General features: G+C 38.0%; 5 protein-coding genes across 5 annotated transcripts; 4 read left to right on the top strand and 1 right to left on the bottom strand.

The window, feature by feature from the left end:
• Window positions 1-47: 47 nt before the first annotated feature.
• LOC103874112 (cyclin-B2-1) lies at window positions 48-2,430 on the top strand. The gene is made up of 9 exons (XM_009152533.3): window positions 48-350; window positions 433-556; window positions 653-709; window positions 794-947; window positions 1,023-1,154; window positions 1,245-1,556; window positions 1,621-1,719; window positions 1,793-1,971; window positions 2,068-2,430. Exons 1-9 carry the CDS (start codon window positions 284-286, stop codon window positions 2,201-2,203), a joined length of 1,260 nt encoding a protein of 419 aa, XP_009150781.1. The 5' UTR covers window positions 48-283; the 3' UTR covers window positions 2,204-2,430.
• Window positions 2,431-2,607: 177 nt separating this feature from the next.
• LOC103874111 (F-box/LRR-repeat protein At3g58930) lies at window positions 2,608-5,101 on the top strand. Its single transcript, XM_009152532.3, has 4 exons — window positions 2,608-3,630; window positions 3,723-3,863; window positions 4,085-4,432; window positions 4,507-5,101. Exons 1-4 carry the CDS (start codon window positions 2,665-2,667, stop codon window positions 4,981-4,983), a joined length of 1,932 nt encoding a protein of 643 aa, XP_009150780.2. The 5' UTR covers window positions 2,608-2,664; the 3' UTR covers window positions 4,984-5,101.
• A 125-nt stretch (window positions 5,102-5,226) lies between these two features.
• On the top strand, window positions 5,227-6,030 carry LOC108872237 (phosphoserine aminotransferase 2, chloroplastic-like; the record flags this gene model as incomplete). Its single annotated transcript, XM_033273549.1, has 2 exons — window positions 5,227-5,554; window positions 5,612-6,030. Coding segments are annotated over 2 exons (582 nt in total), but the record flags the coding sequence as incomplete, so codon positions are not given.
• LOC103874110 (serine acetyltransferase 2) lies at window positions 5,973-8,530 on the bottom strand. Its single transcript, XM_009152530.3, has 10 exons — window positions 8,162-8,530; window positions 7,402-7,599; window positions 7,252-7,311; window positions 7,092-7,187; window positions 6,987-7,011; window positions 6,799-6,893; window positions 6,550-6,716; window positions 6,403-6,476; window positions 6,262-6,321; window positions 5,973-6,175 (listed from the first exon to the last, which is right to left on the bottom strand). Exons 1-10 carry the CDS (start codon window positions 8,300-8,302, stop codon window positions 6,123-6,125), a joined length of 969 nt encoding a protein of 322 aa, XP_009150778.1. The 5' UTR covers window positions 8,303-8,530; the 3' UTR covers window positions 5,973-6,122.
• A 3,132-nt stretch (window positions 8,531-11,662) lies between these two features.
• LOC103874109 (protein NOI4-like) lies at window positions 11,663-13,357 on the top strand. The gene has a single exon (XM_009152529.3). The coding sequence runs from the start codon at window positions 12,642-12,644 to the stop codon at window positions 12,849-12,851; it is 210 nt and encodes a 69-aa protein (XP_009150777.1). The 5' UTR covers window positions 11,663-12,641; the 3' UTR covers window positions 12,852-13,357.
• Window positions 13,358-15,825: the final 2,468 nt, after the last annotated feature.

Here is a 15,825-nt window from a genome sequence, read left to right as displayed (position 1 = left end):
CAAAGTTACCGTTAAGTCTTTTCTCATGCCAGACTTGGAAGCAAATCGTTTTATTCACACAATCCAACGGTCATATTCTCATCCTAGCCGTTCTTTCTTTCTTTAAAATTAAAAAAAAAAAATAGCTATTTTTTTTTATATTTGTTTTATCTTCCTCTGCCTATATCATTCCCTTCTTCAGATTCATCTGTAATATCAGACTAAGATCTCTTCGTTTAATGCTCTTCTTCTTCTTCTAGTTTCGTTGGTGGGTTTTCGCTTGGAAGAATCAAAAGGAAGAAGAATGGTTAATTCTTGTGAGAACAACAACAACATCGTCGTTGAACCAACAAAAACGATGATTCTTCAAGGTAATAGGAATATTTCTAGAGTAATAAGAGGTCTTAACCAATGGAGAGATTATGACATGTAGTGCGTGTTGTTGTGTTATAGATGAAACGAGAAGTAGAAAGGTGGGACAAGAGATGAAGAGAAGAGTATTGGGTGAGATTAATCAGAATCTGGTTGGTGCAAGAGGCTATCCTTGTGTTGTCAACAAGAGAGGATACCTATCCAAGTAAAAATTTCAACAAAACCTCTCTGTCTCTCAAGTTTGTGTCTTTTAGTTTGATTTGTGCTTATGGGGTTTGTTTGGATGAATATGAATCTGTAGGCAAGAAGAAGGATGTCAAAAGAAGAAGCCTGATCCTCTGCGATCATCAATTACAAGGTATAAAGCTGGAATCTTTCGATTCTTATTTGTGTTTTGTCTTGATTCAGTTTGAGAGAATAGATGTTTTTGATCTTCTTGCAGATCTAGAGTTGCAGAGCCATTGTGTCAAGATGAGGAGGAGAAGAAGAAGCTGAAGCCAACAGTTCCAAGCGCAGACGATGAAGAAGAAGCTACATTGGACCAACCAGTTCCAATGTCTCTGGAGAAGCCTTACACTGAAGCTGATGATCCAATGGTAAAACATAACCAATCCCATCTTGATAAAAAAAAATCGAATTATAAAAGACTTACAAAATGCTGAATTTGACAGGAGGAAGTTGAGATGGAGGATGTAATAGTGGAAGAAGAACCAATCCTGGACATCGATGTCTCAGATGCCAAGAACTCACTTGCAGCTGTTGAGTATGTCCAGGATCTATACGCATTTCACCGAGAAATGGAGGTGAGAATTGGTTTTTACTTGTTACGTGTGTTTGAAGCAACAAGAGTGTTGAGTTTTCCCTATAAAGAAGTTCTTGATTTTAATGTGCAGAGGTTTAGCTGTGTTCCAGTAGATTACATGATGCAACAAATCGACTTAAACGAGAGGATGAGAGCTATACTAATCGACTGGTTGATCGAGGTGCATGACAAGTTTGATCTGATGAGCGAGACGCTGTTTCTGACAGTGAATCTGATAGATAGATTCTTGTCCAAGAAAGCCGTGTTGAGAAAGAAGCTTCAGCTTGTAGGGTTAGTGGCTTTGCTCTTAGCTTGCAAGTATGAAGAGGTTTCCGTTCCTCTTGTTGAAGATTTAGTACTCATTTCAGACAGAGCTTATACCAGGACTGATGTTCTGCACATGGTAAAACTGCTGCTCAATCTTGTCTCTTTTAAGACATTTTCTCTGATTAAAATTGGTTCTGCAGGAGAAAACAATGTTGAGCACTTTGCAATTCAATGTCTCGTTGCCTACACAATACCCTTTCTTGAGAAGATTCCTTAAGGCAGCTCAAGCAGACAAGAAGGTAAGTTGCAATGACTCATTTTATTAACTTGAATTTAGAAAAGAACTAACGGCGAAACTATATCCCAAACCAGTGTGAGGTTTTGGCGTCGTTCTTGATGGAGCTTGCCCTTGTGGAGTATGAGATGCTTCGGTTTCCACCTTCATTACTAGCTGCAACAGCGGTGTACACTGCTCAATGCACACTCGATGGATTCAGGAAATGGAACACTACATGTGAATTCCACTCTCACTACTCTGAAGATCAGCTCATGTAAGTCTCTCTCTCTATCCATCTCATATAAGAAACTGATCCATTTTCGTCCATGTACTGATATTTAACATAATTGTCATGGTGTGGGGTTTGTAGGGAATGTTGTAGGAAGATGGTGAGTCTTCATCAGAGGGCGGCGACAGGAAAATTGACAGGAGTGTATAGGAAGTACAGCACATTCAAGTTTGGGTACATAGCCAAGTCTGAAGCTGCACACTTTCTTGTTTCTTAGTCTCATCATCAACCTTAAGGCTGCTTGCAAAGACAGTAATATTTTGTACAGTTCTGTTGACATAGCTCCTCTGTTTCCTCTGAAACACAAATAACACACCCCAAAAGGAAAAGCCAAGTTCAGTTTGTCTGAAGTTTGATTCTGATTCCTTATTGTTTGTTCACTTTAATTGTAACTTTCGGTTTACTACATTTTTAACAATAAATTCCATGATGATCCTTAATCAATAGTATTTTTGGTAATAGACGAGTACTTTTAAAATGTACTTTTGTTAGAAGTAGTATAGATTTGGTACTATTCGGTTTAATACCCGGTCCAAATCCAAATGATAGAACAAAACCAACCCTAAACCAACTTTTCCTTGGACGCTTCGTTTCCATCAATTCCTTTATCTCACGCCAGCGATTCATCACTCACTCTTTTTAACTTCTATTCTTCAAAAGTCCCAAAATCAATTTGATATGGGTGCAGAGAAGATGGATCGTATCGGAAGTCTACCCGAAGAGGTTCTTTCTCATATACTATCTTTCCTGACGACAAAGGAAGCTGCTATAACCTCGATTCTCTCCAAAAGATGGCGCAATCTCTTTACACTCGTCCCTAACCTCGACATTGACGACTCTGTGTTTCTTAATCCGGAGGAAGGTAAGCGGGAAAGAGACGGTATCCTCCAAAGCTTCATGGATTTCGTGGATAGGGTTCTAGCTTTGCAGGGTGATACTCCCATCAAGAAATTCTCCTTGAAATGCAAAACTGGTATCGACACGGATCGTGTGAATCGTTGGATACGTAACGCCCTTCAGCGTGGCGTTACAAGCCTTGAACTCGTCCTCGATTTTCCTAGACACGGTGATGACAGTTATATGTATTTACTGCCTGTTGAGATGTTTGTTAGTACCAAACTGGTCGAGCTGAGTTTAAGAAGCGATTTTGGTGTTGATTGGTGGCGTGGAGGTACAAACACTTTCTTGCCAATGCTTAAGACTCTCACCTTTGAATCTAAGTGGATTCTGCTGTGCGATGATCTCGAGGTGTTTCTCTCTGCTTTCCCTCTTCTTGAGGAGTTCTACATGGCTGATATTGCGTGGCCGGAAACTGATGAATCCGTGTCAAGTCAAAGCCTCAGGAAGTTAACTATCCATGCCTGCGGTTTCGAAGACTTTCAAAATCCGATGAGCATTTCTTTTGATACTCCGAATCTTGTTTACCTTGCGTATTCTGATTATGTTGCTGCCGATTATCCTAAAGTTAACTTGCCCAATCTAGCTGAGGCTTTACTCGACTTTAAAGTGACTGGACATCAGATTGATTTAATACGAGAACCGGATGATGAAGATGAGGTTTCTCTACGTCTTGGAAATGTGTGGAAGCTCATAAGTGGCTTAAGAAATGTTAATAAACTTTTCATTTCTGCTGAGACTCTTGAGGTCAGTTGTTATTTTCCGAAACGTCAAATGTTTTTAAAATAAAAAAATGTTAATGTTGGGGCTTGCGATGGGTTTTTGTCTTGTTATTTCAGGTGCTGTCTCTATGCTGTGAGTCAATGCCGGTGTTCAACAACCTCAAATTTCTAGGTATTATTAGTGCTGCGGATCTGGGATGGCAAGCGATGCCGGCTCTCTTAAGGAACTGTCCACATTTAGAAACTCTAATCCTTAAGGTATATATATGCTCAAAACATTGTACAATGGTACTTAGAGTCACTTGAGCACCTCCAATGGGGGGTTCTACCCATTGAAATTCTAAAAATTCATATGTGTATAAGTATATGTTGTATATGTGTATGTATGTGTGGGGTCCATTATTTTGTGAACCCCACCCTTAAAGTTCTAAAAGCTTTGTTTTAAAAGCTTTGTTTACTGACTTGCTTCTTCTTTCAAGGGTCTCTTACACCATGTGACTGACAAGTGCGGGGATGTTTGTGACTGCATAACTCGGGAGGACAAAGGGCGTTCACTATCATCATGTCCAGTGAAGAAGTTGGAGATCAGAGGGTTTCAAGGAACAGTTAGAGAGAAAGAGATGATAAGGCATTTCTTGGAGTCTTTCCCATGTCTGGATGAGATGGAAGTATATGCCGACCAGAGTGATAATGATCCTACAAACGTGGAAGTAAATAGAATTTATAAAATCGTTGCATACAAGGTCCACGTGGAGGAGGGTTCGACGGAGACTGTGCTACAATCGAAGACTATGTCCCAAACCCAGATGGAGGAGATCTCCTCTCAGGTAATATTTAGTTACATAAAACAAACCATTACGGTTTTGAGTTAACTAATCAGTCCTTTTCTTGGATTCTGCAGTTTACACCCCGCAATAACAGAAATAAGTATGATATGGTTTACATCTTGCATGGAGCTCCTCCTCCTCCTCCTCCAACACCTCAGGATATGTCTGAGCACTACTACCTTAAAGAGCAGCTCGATGCTGCTAAGTCCAAACTTGCGAAACTTAATGAGTTTCTTAAGGAACTGCTACAGGTCCCTGATGCTATTGCTATCTTTGATAGAATTGTTGATCAGAACACGATGATAGCATCAGCATTGAAGGCTCGACAATCTGCTGCAGAATCAGAGGCGTCTAACGATCAGGAGAAGAAGCGGGACTTCGGGGCTCTTTTTGAAATCATAGCCGACCTATATCCAGATTTTGCATCAGCGTGGAAGGATAGGCGTGGGACCGACTTAGAACGAGGGGAAACGTCAAGGGATCAGTTGGAGATGACCGAGCTCGACCAAACTACCTCCACAGCTGTGGCAGCGCAGATCTTTTCCCCCTAGATGGACACTAGATCATCTTGTAAAACTTGTAATTATTTTGAACTACAATTTAATATACTATATTAATATATTATGGTTCACTTAAGCTTAAGTATATAGTATTTATTATTACGTTTAATTTTTATTCAAAAAGTAATAATTTGATGTGGATGTTTCGACTTCTCAAAGCATTTTTGCTACCCCTGTTCGTTTATTAGACGCGGCGTCAATAACGGCACCAACGAACTCTTTCCTCATCCGTAACCAAACCCTAAACCCATCTCCCAGTCCCTTCTCCACCCTCAACCTCCCCGCCACAACCAAACCCGCTTCCACCACCGTCGAATCCGACCCGAAAACGTCCTCCTCAAAGCCCAATCATACCTCTACAACTGCCGCGGATCCCGCATGAGCGTCATGGAGATGAGCCACCGCGGCAAAGAGTTCCTCTCCATCATCCAAAAAGCCGAATCCGATCTCCGCCGCCTCCTCGACATCTCTCCGGAATACTCCGCCACCACCTACTTTGTCTCAGGTAGAAGGTTCAGGGAAGACTCTGACTCAGTCAGAGGGACCAGTCTCTGCGCTAGCCGTTAAGGCTTCTAACGTTACAAACTTCATTGCCGTCAAGATGCCGCCTCCTCGTGATGTTACGTTGATTACAAGATTCATGATGAGAACAGTTCCTTGTACAACACGCCTCCCTGTGTTTCGGGGTATACATGTGTGATTTGGTTTTTGATGAATATTCCTTTCACGATGTTGGAGAAATCGGAGTTGGTAGCAGAGTTTATCAAAGAAGCTGCCAAGGAGAAGATGGTGCAGCTCAAGGGGCATAGATCAGTGGGAGGAGGTATGAGAGTTGTTGCTTTCCTGAAAGAGTTCCACGCAAGGCATGCTTGATTCTTTATCTTCTGTTTTGCTTTCTGGTGATCGAGTGAGTATAAACTACGAATGCTTGTGATTTGAGCTTTTTTTTTTCATTTATAATTCTTTGGCTGCAAGAATCATTTATACTATGTTGATTGGATGGATGATAGTCTCAGTTTGTTTGAGACTGAACTTTTAGAAATCAAAATCATTTAATAAAACAACTTATTGAGAAAACGCTGAGAGATATTATAACCCTTTGTTGATAAGCAAAGGCAAACAAGTATATCTCATGTTGTGCTGTTAGTGTGTCCGTTCTCTGCATCTCCTGATGAAACTGCTCCTGTTTTTAGAAACGCAAAAGAGCAAACTCAGGGTTCAAAAAATGTTATTTCAGACTCTTGATGTTACTGTGAATGTGTAAGTCACCGTTGGATATTGCCGCTTTGTAACCATCAGCAACATGTCGAAAGAACTCTTTAGTAGCATCTGCATGTTCATTCAGGAACAATCACCACTAAACCCGACCGAGACAACAAGAAAGAAGAATACAAGAATCTGTAAACTCACCATGTTTCATTGCCAGAGACGGGTCTTGCTCATCAATGACCCTTATCAGTTTAGCAGGGTTTCCAGCCACCACACTTCAAAGAAAAGGATGTTCATTGGTTACTAAACAGACATTCAATGACTTTTCAGATTTATTTTCTTTTATACCTATGAGGCGGAACGTCCTTTAACACAAGTGAACCTGCAGCTACCATTGCCCCAACACCTATGCTTATGTTTCCAAGTACAGTCACACAGGCTCCAAGCAATGCACCTTCACCTATTTTTGGGTGACGATCTCCCGTTTCCTTCCCGGTTCCTCCTAAAGTCACACCCTATGGAAATGAAGAATTCAGCTAAGTATTGATCCCGGAATAGACCTTGACTGGAATGGTTTGGAGAAGAGAGATGTTTTACATGCAAGATGGAGACACGGTTGCCTATCACAGCGGTCTCACCTATGACCACTCCTGTTCCATGATCCAACAATATTCCCTCCCCAATTTTTGCCGCTACAAAAAGTAGAACAATTTGTTTAACCAGGAGTCAGTTCCTCCATTTGCTTTCTAGTGTACAGAGATGAGACATAAAGGCTCAAACTTTACCTGGATGTATGTCAATTCCAAAAACCTGATAGAAACCCACAAATGTAGATCAAACATTTGAGTTGAAATGTAGCTAACCAAAAGACTAATGATAAGCAAAACTACCTCGCTTATTCGGCTTTGTAATGCAAGAGCTAATAGTGTCCGGCCTTGGTTCCACAACTTATGTGCAACCCTGTATGCTTGCAACGCATGATAGCCCTGTGTACAACAAAAAAGATCCAATGTAGATGGTTCATCTCTAAAGACTCAAGTAAAGAGTTACCTTCAAATGTAAAATAGCAGAGCTATACGACAGACAAGCAGGGTCCCGGTCTTTAAATGCCTACAATCATCGAGACACATAAGAAAAAAACAGCAACATAGATCATGTCTTCTCACATGTATTTTTAGATGAGTGTTTTTTTTTTTTAACCTGAATGTCATGGCGAATCGATCTCTGAATGCCTTTGTCATGCATCATGACACCATTAAATATATCCAAGAGTTGAGTTGCCAACAAGGTTGGGTTTTGGAGACGGTTGGCTAAGACGAACCCTAAAGCTTGCTCTAAACACTCATGTGCTAAGATGCCAGCATACAAGAAGCTGCTCAAAATAGGCTCCTTCTCTGCCTATAACCCACAACAAACAGCAACATCTAATATAAATACCATAGCACTGTTCCTCATGAAACAATTTTCAAAGTTTTAAACACTCAGGCTCCGAATTACGGTTTGAGCGGTGCGGGACGAGCGGTGCGGGACAAGCGGTTCAGTTGCAGTACGGTTTTAACAGTTATAAAAACGTATAGATATATGGTATATATAGAGATTTTTGTTACTGTTAACTATCTTGCGGGCAGGTTGTAAACATTTGAAGCCTCAGTCAACAAGACCAAAACATCAAAAGCATCTACTTTGTTATTGGGTCAAGTCCATGTGTGATGATATGATCAATGGAGGGATTAAACATTCAAATCCTATGGTGGTCTGATTAAATGGCAAAGCTTTCAATGAAAGACACAAGGTTGACTTATTCTAAACCCTAAAATGGACCACAATTAATACTAAAAAGACAAAAAAAAAGGTTGTTCTGGTGTAAAATCAAACAACAAGTAAACTGAAACTGTAGATTAACACATGAAGACTCGAACCCATAACAAGAAGCGATGATGCAGAGGAAGTAAGTGAGAACCTCAAGCTTAGCTTCTTCTCTAATAGCATCCCAGATAGGGTCGTAACCAGAATCCAGCAAAACCGGGTCAAATTCCAACTTATTCGTTCCCTTGGCGTAAACGGCAATACCCATCTCGAAAGGGAGCTCGTCGCCGTCCATCTCAGAAGATCAACCACAAGTCTTGTGATTGCTCAGAAGAGAGGTAAAGGAGGCAACTTTAAATGGATATAATGATGATGATAAAAGAGAAACTGAAAAAAAAAACCCTTTTACTCTTTTTTATTTTCTAAGAGGGTCCTCTCATTCACTCTGATTCTCCTGATGGTCGTTTTGGTGTCTAGTTGATCCAAGTCTTTTGTGTTGTGTCCAATGTCCACCGCTTTGAATGGTTGTACGATATTATTTGTATTTATTTTTATTTTTTCTTCTTTTTGGCCTTATCTAATATCTGGTTGCGACCGGAATTGAGTCCAAGTTCGTAATGGGTGATTGGGTCTCCATAATTGTTTTTTAATCAAAGAGAATATAAATTATTATTATAGTTGAATGGGGCTCTTAATCGTATTCCTCGAAGGGGAATATGAATATAAGAGAAAGACCACCACAAATGGTGTCAACTTGTCATGTTCTTTATTTTATTATGTTAATTCACAAAATTTCAACCTTAATATTTCCCTACTTTTCTTTGTCAACCCGGATATTTGGGTAAGAGTCCTTCAAAGAATAACTAAACTCTCATCCACGATTTAAAAGCTCAAAATTATTTTTTTTCCAACAAAATTTAACATAATATAAATCAAAATATTTAAATATAATTTTTTCTATATTTTTAATCTCGGTTTAAGTTCTTTTATGGTAAATTTGTTGAATTTTAAAAATATATTAGCTTAACTTGTTGGATTTTATAATTTTTAATAACACTTATTTGTTAAAAATAATAAACAATTAAAACCTTATTTTAACCTATTCTATAATTCTTCAAAACTCCAATTGAATTGATATATATTGATAATATTATTTTTATCTATTCGATAATTTAAATATTATGTTCCCTCCGTTTCACAATGTAAGCAGTTCACTAAGATTAGTATAGTTGTTGTAGTATTTAATTAATAAATTCAAACCAATTAAGAAAATTGATATTATTTGATTGGTTATAATATATCTAATAAATATAAAAGTTATCTAGAAATGTGAAAACTATATATATATATATATATACTGAAACAAAAAAAAATTCTAAAACTGTTTACATTGTGAAACGGAGGAAGTATAATTTTATTTTCATTTTTACAACTACAATTGAATTAATATATATAGAAATTATTTTTAATAACATTTATCAATTTAATTATTTTAAAAATGTGAAGTAAAAATAAAATTATGTTTAAAATTTCATTACAAAATAAAATAAAAGTACAAATCTAATAACATTTGGATCTTCAAATATGTAATGCTTGATTCTCAAGTCTCAACTACTCAAAGAGAGGGAAACAAACACACTGTGACACACAATATTGGTTTGAAGAAAAAGTTCGATTTTATTTCATAAAAAGTTTATCCGCTAAAACTTAAAAGGTTATATAATGTACATGGATCTTATATAATTGTTCTATCAGTTTTGACCTTTCTGGAGCTAATTCAAAACAAGAATCGAATACATAAATGAAAATCATGATTCTATTTCTTCCACAAAGTTAAGGTTATGTGATTAAAAATAAAATGGCAAAGACATAAACAAGATATCAAAGGGATAAGTCAAAAGATAATGAATTTATGAAATGTGAAACTTACCTAATGAAGGTCGTGGCTGGGTTGTTTGTTAGTTGATTTGAATTCCTAAAGCATTTTCTTTGACTTGTCTTAGCTTTATTGCTTTCTTTTAAAGATGTTGATCTTTATGACTGATAAACAAGACTTGAGACCGTGGAAGCACTGTATGGTAATGGTTAAACTTTAAAAGTTTCTACACCAAGTTTTAGGTTTGAATCTTAAGCTAAGCAATTTTTTGTATATCGATTTATTAGACAATTATACAAACTACGGAAGAAAAATTTACGAGAGATCTTCAACATGGTGGTGAACTTTTCCTTTTTTTTTTGAACTAATGAGTTTGAGCTTATACTTCAGGTGAACATTCACAGAGATAAAAACAATGACCTAAGGTGGGGGCTCTCGAGGAATGGTGTGTACGATACGAAGAGTGGTTATAAGTTAGCGGAATGTATCTCTAACATGAACTCAGGGCAACAATGCTCCCTCCCTCCTCTAGAAAAACAGCTTTGGAAAGACATATGGAAAACGAAGACATCACCTAAACTCCGTCACTTTCTGTGGCAAATTTTATCTGGGGCCCTTGCAGTGAAACAGCAACTAGTCTCTAGGGGCATTCCTACTGATTCAAGATGTCCGGTATGTCAGCAAGGTCCTGAAACGATTTGCCATATGCTCTTCCAATGCCCATTGGCGAAAGAAGTATGGGAACGTTCAGCTCTTCCTCTCCATCATGCTGGTTTCTCAACATCCTCGACGTTCTTGAACATGTACCACCTCCTGGCAAATAGTAAGAAACCTTCCTTGAACCCCAAGATTCGCCTAGCATTCCCTTGGATACTATGGCAGATATGGAAGGCTCAAAACTTGTTTTGTTTTGAGCAAAGACGCCTCAATGCTGAAGCAGTTATTGACAAAGCTATGGAGGAAGCCGCAGTTTGGTTGCATTTGCATTCTTTTATTCCAGATGACCCTCCTGAGATCACAGTGGAAGAGAAGACATCACAGGCTTGGGAGAAACCACCACTGGGATACTTTTAAGTGCAACATGAGTACGGTGTTGGAAGCACAAACTGGCAATGTTGGTGCAGCTTGGATTGTTAGAGATTCTTTTGGGGAAGCTTTATTCCATAGTCGACGTTCTTTTGTCGGAATTCGGTCTCAGGTGGAAGCTACTATGATCGGCCTGGTGTGGACAACAGAAGCTCTGAATGACATTCAGGTGAGGAGAATCATTCTTGAAACCTCTTCTCCCCAAGTTCAGAAGAACTTCTCTCAGGCATCCCTTCCATGGAGCCTAAACTCACTTTGGAAGAGATTTCGGAGAGCTCTGGATCGGTTGGAAACTTATCGAGTGGTCCGCATCAATGACGGGTGTAACACAATTGCTCAAAACATTGCAGAGAGCGCCTTGCAGATCCAATGGCAACAATCTTATTTGGGAAGGAATGGCCCGGAATGGCTTGATGCTCGTATCAATATGGAAGCATCAGTTGTGGTATAATAATCTCTATCTTGGTTCACTCGAAGCAGCATGAAGTCTTCGAGTTTGATGAACTCTGGTTCTTTTTCTTACCCGTCTGTTTGGGTTTTCAAATGCCTACTGGCACGTATTGCTTTATTACTTAAATCTGTACTTTTTTAAAAACCTGTTGGTTGGTAGTCCTGCATGAACAATTTCAATGACAAAAAAAAAAAGAAGTCTTGTATATTTGGGCTGGTAACTTGACATTGTTGATTCTAGGCGGTCCGGTCCAATCTTGTAAACAAAATGCCTTACCAGTCTTCTATTGGGCCTTTACACTAGTTTGATCTTGATTAACTTGAGTGGTAGCATTCTTTTATTTTTTTTGTGGTACTTGTTTTGTCTGGTCATGGCTCCTTTGACGTGATGAAAAGTTCGACGTCTTGCAACTCAAGTTCGGTCAAGTCGGGTTCATCTTCTTGAAGCTGCTTGTTGGGACGAGGCTCGATATGTTCAAGCTCTGGATTCGGCTTTGGTTCTTTAAACTTGATTTGGATGTCTTCATCAAAGGGTTGAGCATTTGACTGGTGGGTCACCGCCTCAACAGTAAGTCCTGGGCTAAAATGGATGAACTAGGATTCAAAGTGCCTTATCATTACGGGCTGACAAAACCCTACGGTCCAGGAACACCTAACTGTATGTGGAAACCCAAATGAGATTCTCTTTATTTGGATGAGAGGACAAAGTTAAGGGATATACAAGGAGTGCATCATTCATTCATTTGGGTATAAAACCTCGACAGGGAAAGTAGAGAAGTATCTGCTGAGGAATAGGGATAATGAAACGGGAAGCTTGTGATCTACGTCATTAAAGAAACATAAATACTTGTATAAAATGAAGAAACAAATCAGCTATGGATATGGAAGTGCTATAATTAGATTTCTTACGCGGAAATGCCAACCATTTTGTACCTCTGAAAGATTCTAATTTTATAGGACATTAAAAAAGAGAGAAGGCAATAGAATATTCTACCGTGTCTGAAACGAGTCCAATTCGTAGGAAGCTTTCAAAGACAATCCTAATTATCTGTTATTTTTTAAAATCTCTTTTCTTCTTTCTTCTTTTTCAGTTTCTCCATTATAAAAACTGCATCGTGGGTCAGAACCTCTAAACATCATCAACTCATCTAAGAAGAAGAGGAAGAAAAGGTTTTATATATTTTTCCAAGAGATTAAAGATTGTTAACTTTCGTGATCTAAAATGGCAGCTAACGACGCTGGAAGGCCGTTGCCAAAATTTGGGGAATGGGATGTGAATGATCCGGCGACGGCGGACGGATACACGGTGATATTCAGCAAAGCCGGTGAAGATAAAAAGACGGGACGGAGTTCGACCAAGACCAATTCCCAGAGGAAACAAGACGGTGATAAACCAGCGGTCAAGAAATGGCTCTGTTTTACCTTCTCTTGATTTTGTATTAAATTCTAATATAATCCTAAGAGAGAGTTTAGCTTTGAGCCTAACGAGCCTTTGAGAACTTTTAGTCATCTAATACAAAAGATTCTTCCTTTTTGTTTTCTTATGATGTATTTTTATGCATTGGGTAATAATACGTATAGAATCAACAAAACTTGTAATTCTTGATATGTGATTAAAGAATGAAAAGATTTAATGAAATGATAATATTGAAGCAGAATAGTTGATTTTGAGGTGAACGCCAAGCTCTTAAACATCTTTGTTTAGATACACACAAAATATTTTCTTCTTCCTTACAAAACCGTTTGTTAATTTATACTCTCTTGATTTGGTCTGCAAAACAATGTCTTGCAAGGGTTTAGTGGGAAAAAGGAGAAAACAATTGTGGTATGTAAAGAACATCGGCTACATTAGAACATCGGCCACATTTGCCTCCAAATATTGTTGGGTTTAGGGGTTTTGCCCATAAACTTGTACAAACAGTAAAGAAAACGTTTTACCAAAAAAAAAACAGTAAAGAAAAGTATACCATATTTATTCGCAAGATTCTAATCCAAGATCGACGGATTTACGATTTGCCCCGAGCCAGTCGTTTTTGCTTGGTTACAAAGTGTTGCAAAAGCCTTTAGACTATCAATGTGATTCGGGAAAATATGGAGCACACACATCGATATGCCTTGGTCTTCAACTCCAATATTGACTGATCCAGTGTCTGCTAAAAGGGCGGGAATATTTTTTGTTTTAATTTTTTTGGAGAAATTTAATTTTTATATTTTGTGTTTTTTTTTTGTAATCATACTGTATTCAATATATTTACCAAAAGACATATTAAATATGTCAAATTGCATAACTATACACTTGTGTCTTATGCATTTCAAAAATTATTTTTAAAATTTATTCCTAAAGTTTACAACATATTATATTTTCTTAATAGTTACCTAACATAATTAATCAAAAATATTTATACCCAAAAAACCGACACGGAATTGACCTAAAAATCGAAACTCTCATACTCTTTTAGACGTAGCCTATATACTCGAATGGTTTTTATAGACTTGACTGAAAACCGAATAAATTTTTTAATAGTTTATGTTATATATTATTTTGTTAAAAGTCCACTTATAAAAATTAAATGTCACTAAAAACCTGTTCCATCACTAATTAATATTAATATTAATAAACTATATTTTTTGAAAAAAAATTAGATAAATTTTAAAGTTTCATTTTATAGTAAAGAAACTTAAGAAATATATTTCCACCGGTTTATATATATATATTCATGTTTTAGTATTATATATATCAATTTCTGATTTAGTTCTATATGTATTATTATATAGAATAAACATATTGGGCATAAAATGAACTTACGCAGAAATTATGATGTAATCATAGTATCGAGTAATATATTAGATGCTTTGTCGTTGCGTCAAGAGCAATAAAACATTATAGAGAGAAGTTGGTCCTGAATATATTGGAAGGAGTTGTTTTAAAATACGTATTAACCGTGTATAGTTAGTTATTATTGTTATATATTTAGATTTACATTTTAAATTTCAGAAAAAATGTTGGACACAATCTTTATCAACTGGTCATGTTGCTGTTTTAATAGAATAGATCTTCTACAGGTGTTTCTCACCGGATCCCATAATAAAATATAAAACGATCGACTAAACCTGTCTGGTGCATAAATAAACTCACCAGCATGAGTGAAACCTTTTAGGTTTAAACAGGTTCCCACACTCATCAGATCACAGCCATCAAAAGGCGAAAGAAAGTGTAGTCTCGACCACTTGTGTTTCTGTGCATCCTCCAAAATCCAGAAGCCTCTTTCAATATTTATGTTACAACAGGCTAACCTTCCCTTATAAGTTACTAGCCGGCGACCAGTAAAGTTGCATGGTAGTTCTAACGTATCGAACTTTTCAGATCTGACATCAAAGCTCATCATAACCATATGAGATGTCCGAGAAGAAGAGGCTAGATAATATATAACACCCTCGACGCATCGCCCGTAAGTAAACACGGAAGGAGAATGCGCGTGGTTAGTTCCGACCCTTCTCCACGACCATGATATTAGATCTGATCCCAATGTAAAAACTTGGCACCCGTGGCAGGTTCTGTTACGGGGAATGCACATTACTTTTTTTTTTGCCAAAATGTGAATTACCATTTAATAGGAACGGGTTTGTAACTTATTACAAAAGATTTAGATCCAAATAGGATTTACCTTGGCAAAAAAGTAAAACAAGGTAAAGCCTATGATGTTATGCTAGTTATTAAGAGAACTGGTTACAGCTCAGTCATAGCGAAGCCACTCCTGCATCAGAGTACCATATTGCCTTCGATTTCTCTTTGACAGAATGGCATCCCTGATAAAGCGATCCAATTGCTTGAAGATCGTTCGAGGAGAAGTGGAAATGTTGTCATGAAGCCTTTTATTTCTTTCAAACCAGATGCAGTAGATTGTTGCAAGGGCCACAAGGCGTTTGAGATACCTTGTGGTAGTTGCATCTTTGATATCCAGCCAAACTGAGAAGGCTGTCCAAGTATAGAATCCTGCTACCGTGACACCTAGTCTGGAGAGAGTAAGACGCCACAGTTCCTGGCTCCAAGAGCAGGTTAGAAAAAGATGATCCCTGCATTCAATAAAATCATCACAAAGACAGCAAGAAGTAGGAGTATTAAGACCCCAACTAGCAAGCCTAGCTCTTGTAGGAAGTCTATCAAGGTGAACAAGCCACATCAAGAAAGAATGTCTAGGCACAGAACCCTTGAACCAGACATGGCTTGTCCAAGATTTAATAGAAGCACGCTGTCTCATGTCTTCCCAAGTGGATTTGGCTGTAAATTTTTCAAATGGCACATCATTCACCAGCCAAAAGTAATTGTCACTCGGACTTTCAACGGAGGGAAGAGGGATGGTGGTGAGATAGACTTGTAGCTGTTCTGCGGCGGGTGAACGATGGGA

This window comes from Brassica rapa, chromosome A06 (assembly GCF_000309985.2).
Source record: "Brassica rapa cultivar Chiifu-401-42 chromosome A06, CAAS_Brap_v3.01, whole genome shotgun sequence".
NCBI lineage: Eukaryota > Viridiplantae > Streptophyta > Magnoliopsida > Brassicales > Brassicaceae > Brassica > Brassica rapa.
This window is presented reverse-complemented; position numbering and strand designations above follow the sequence as displayed.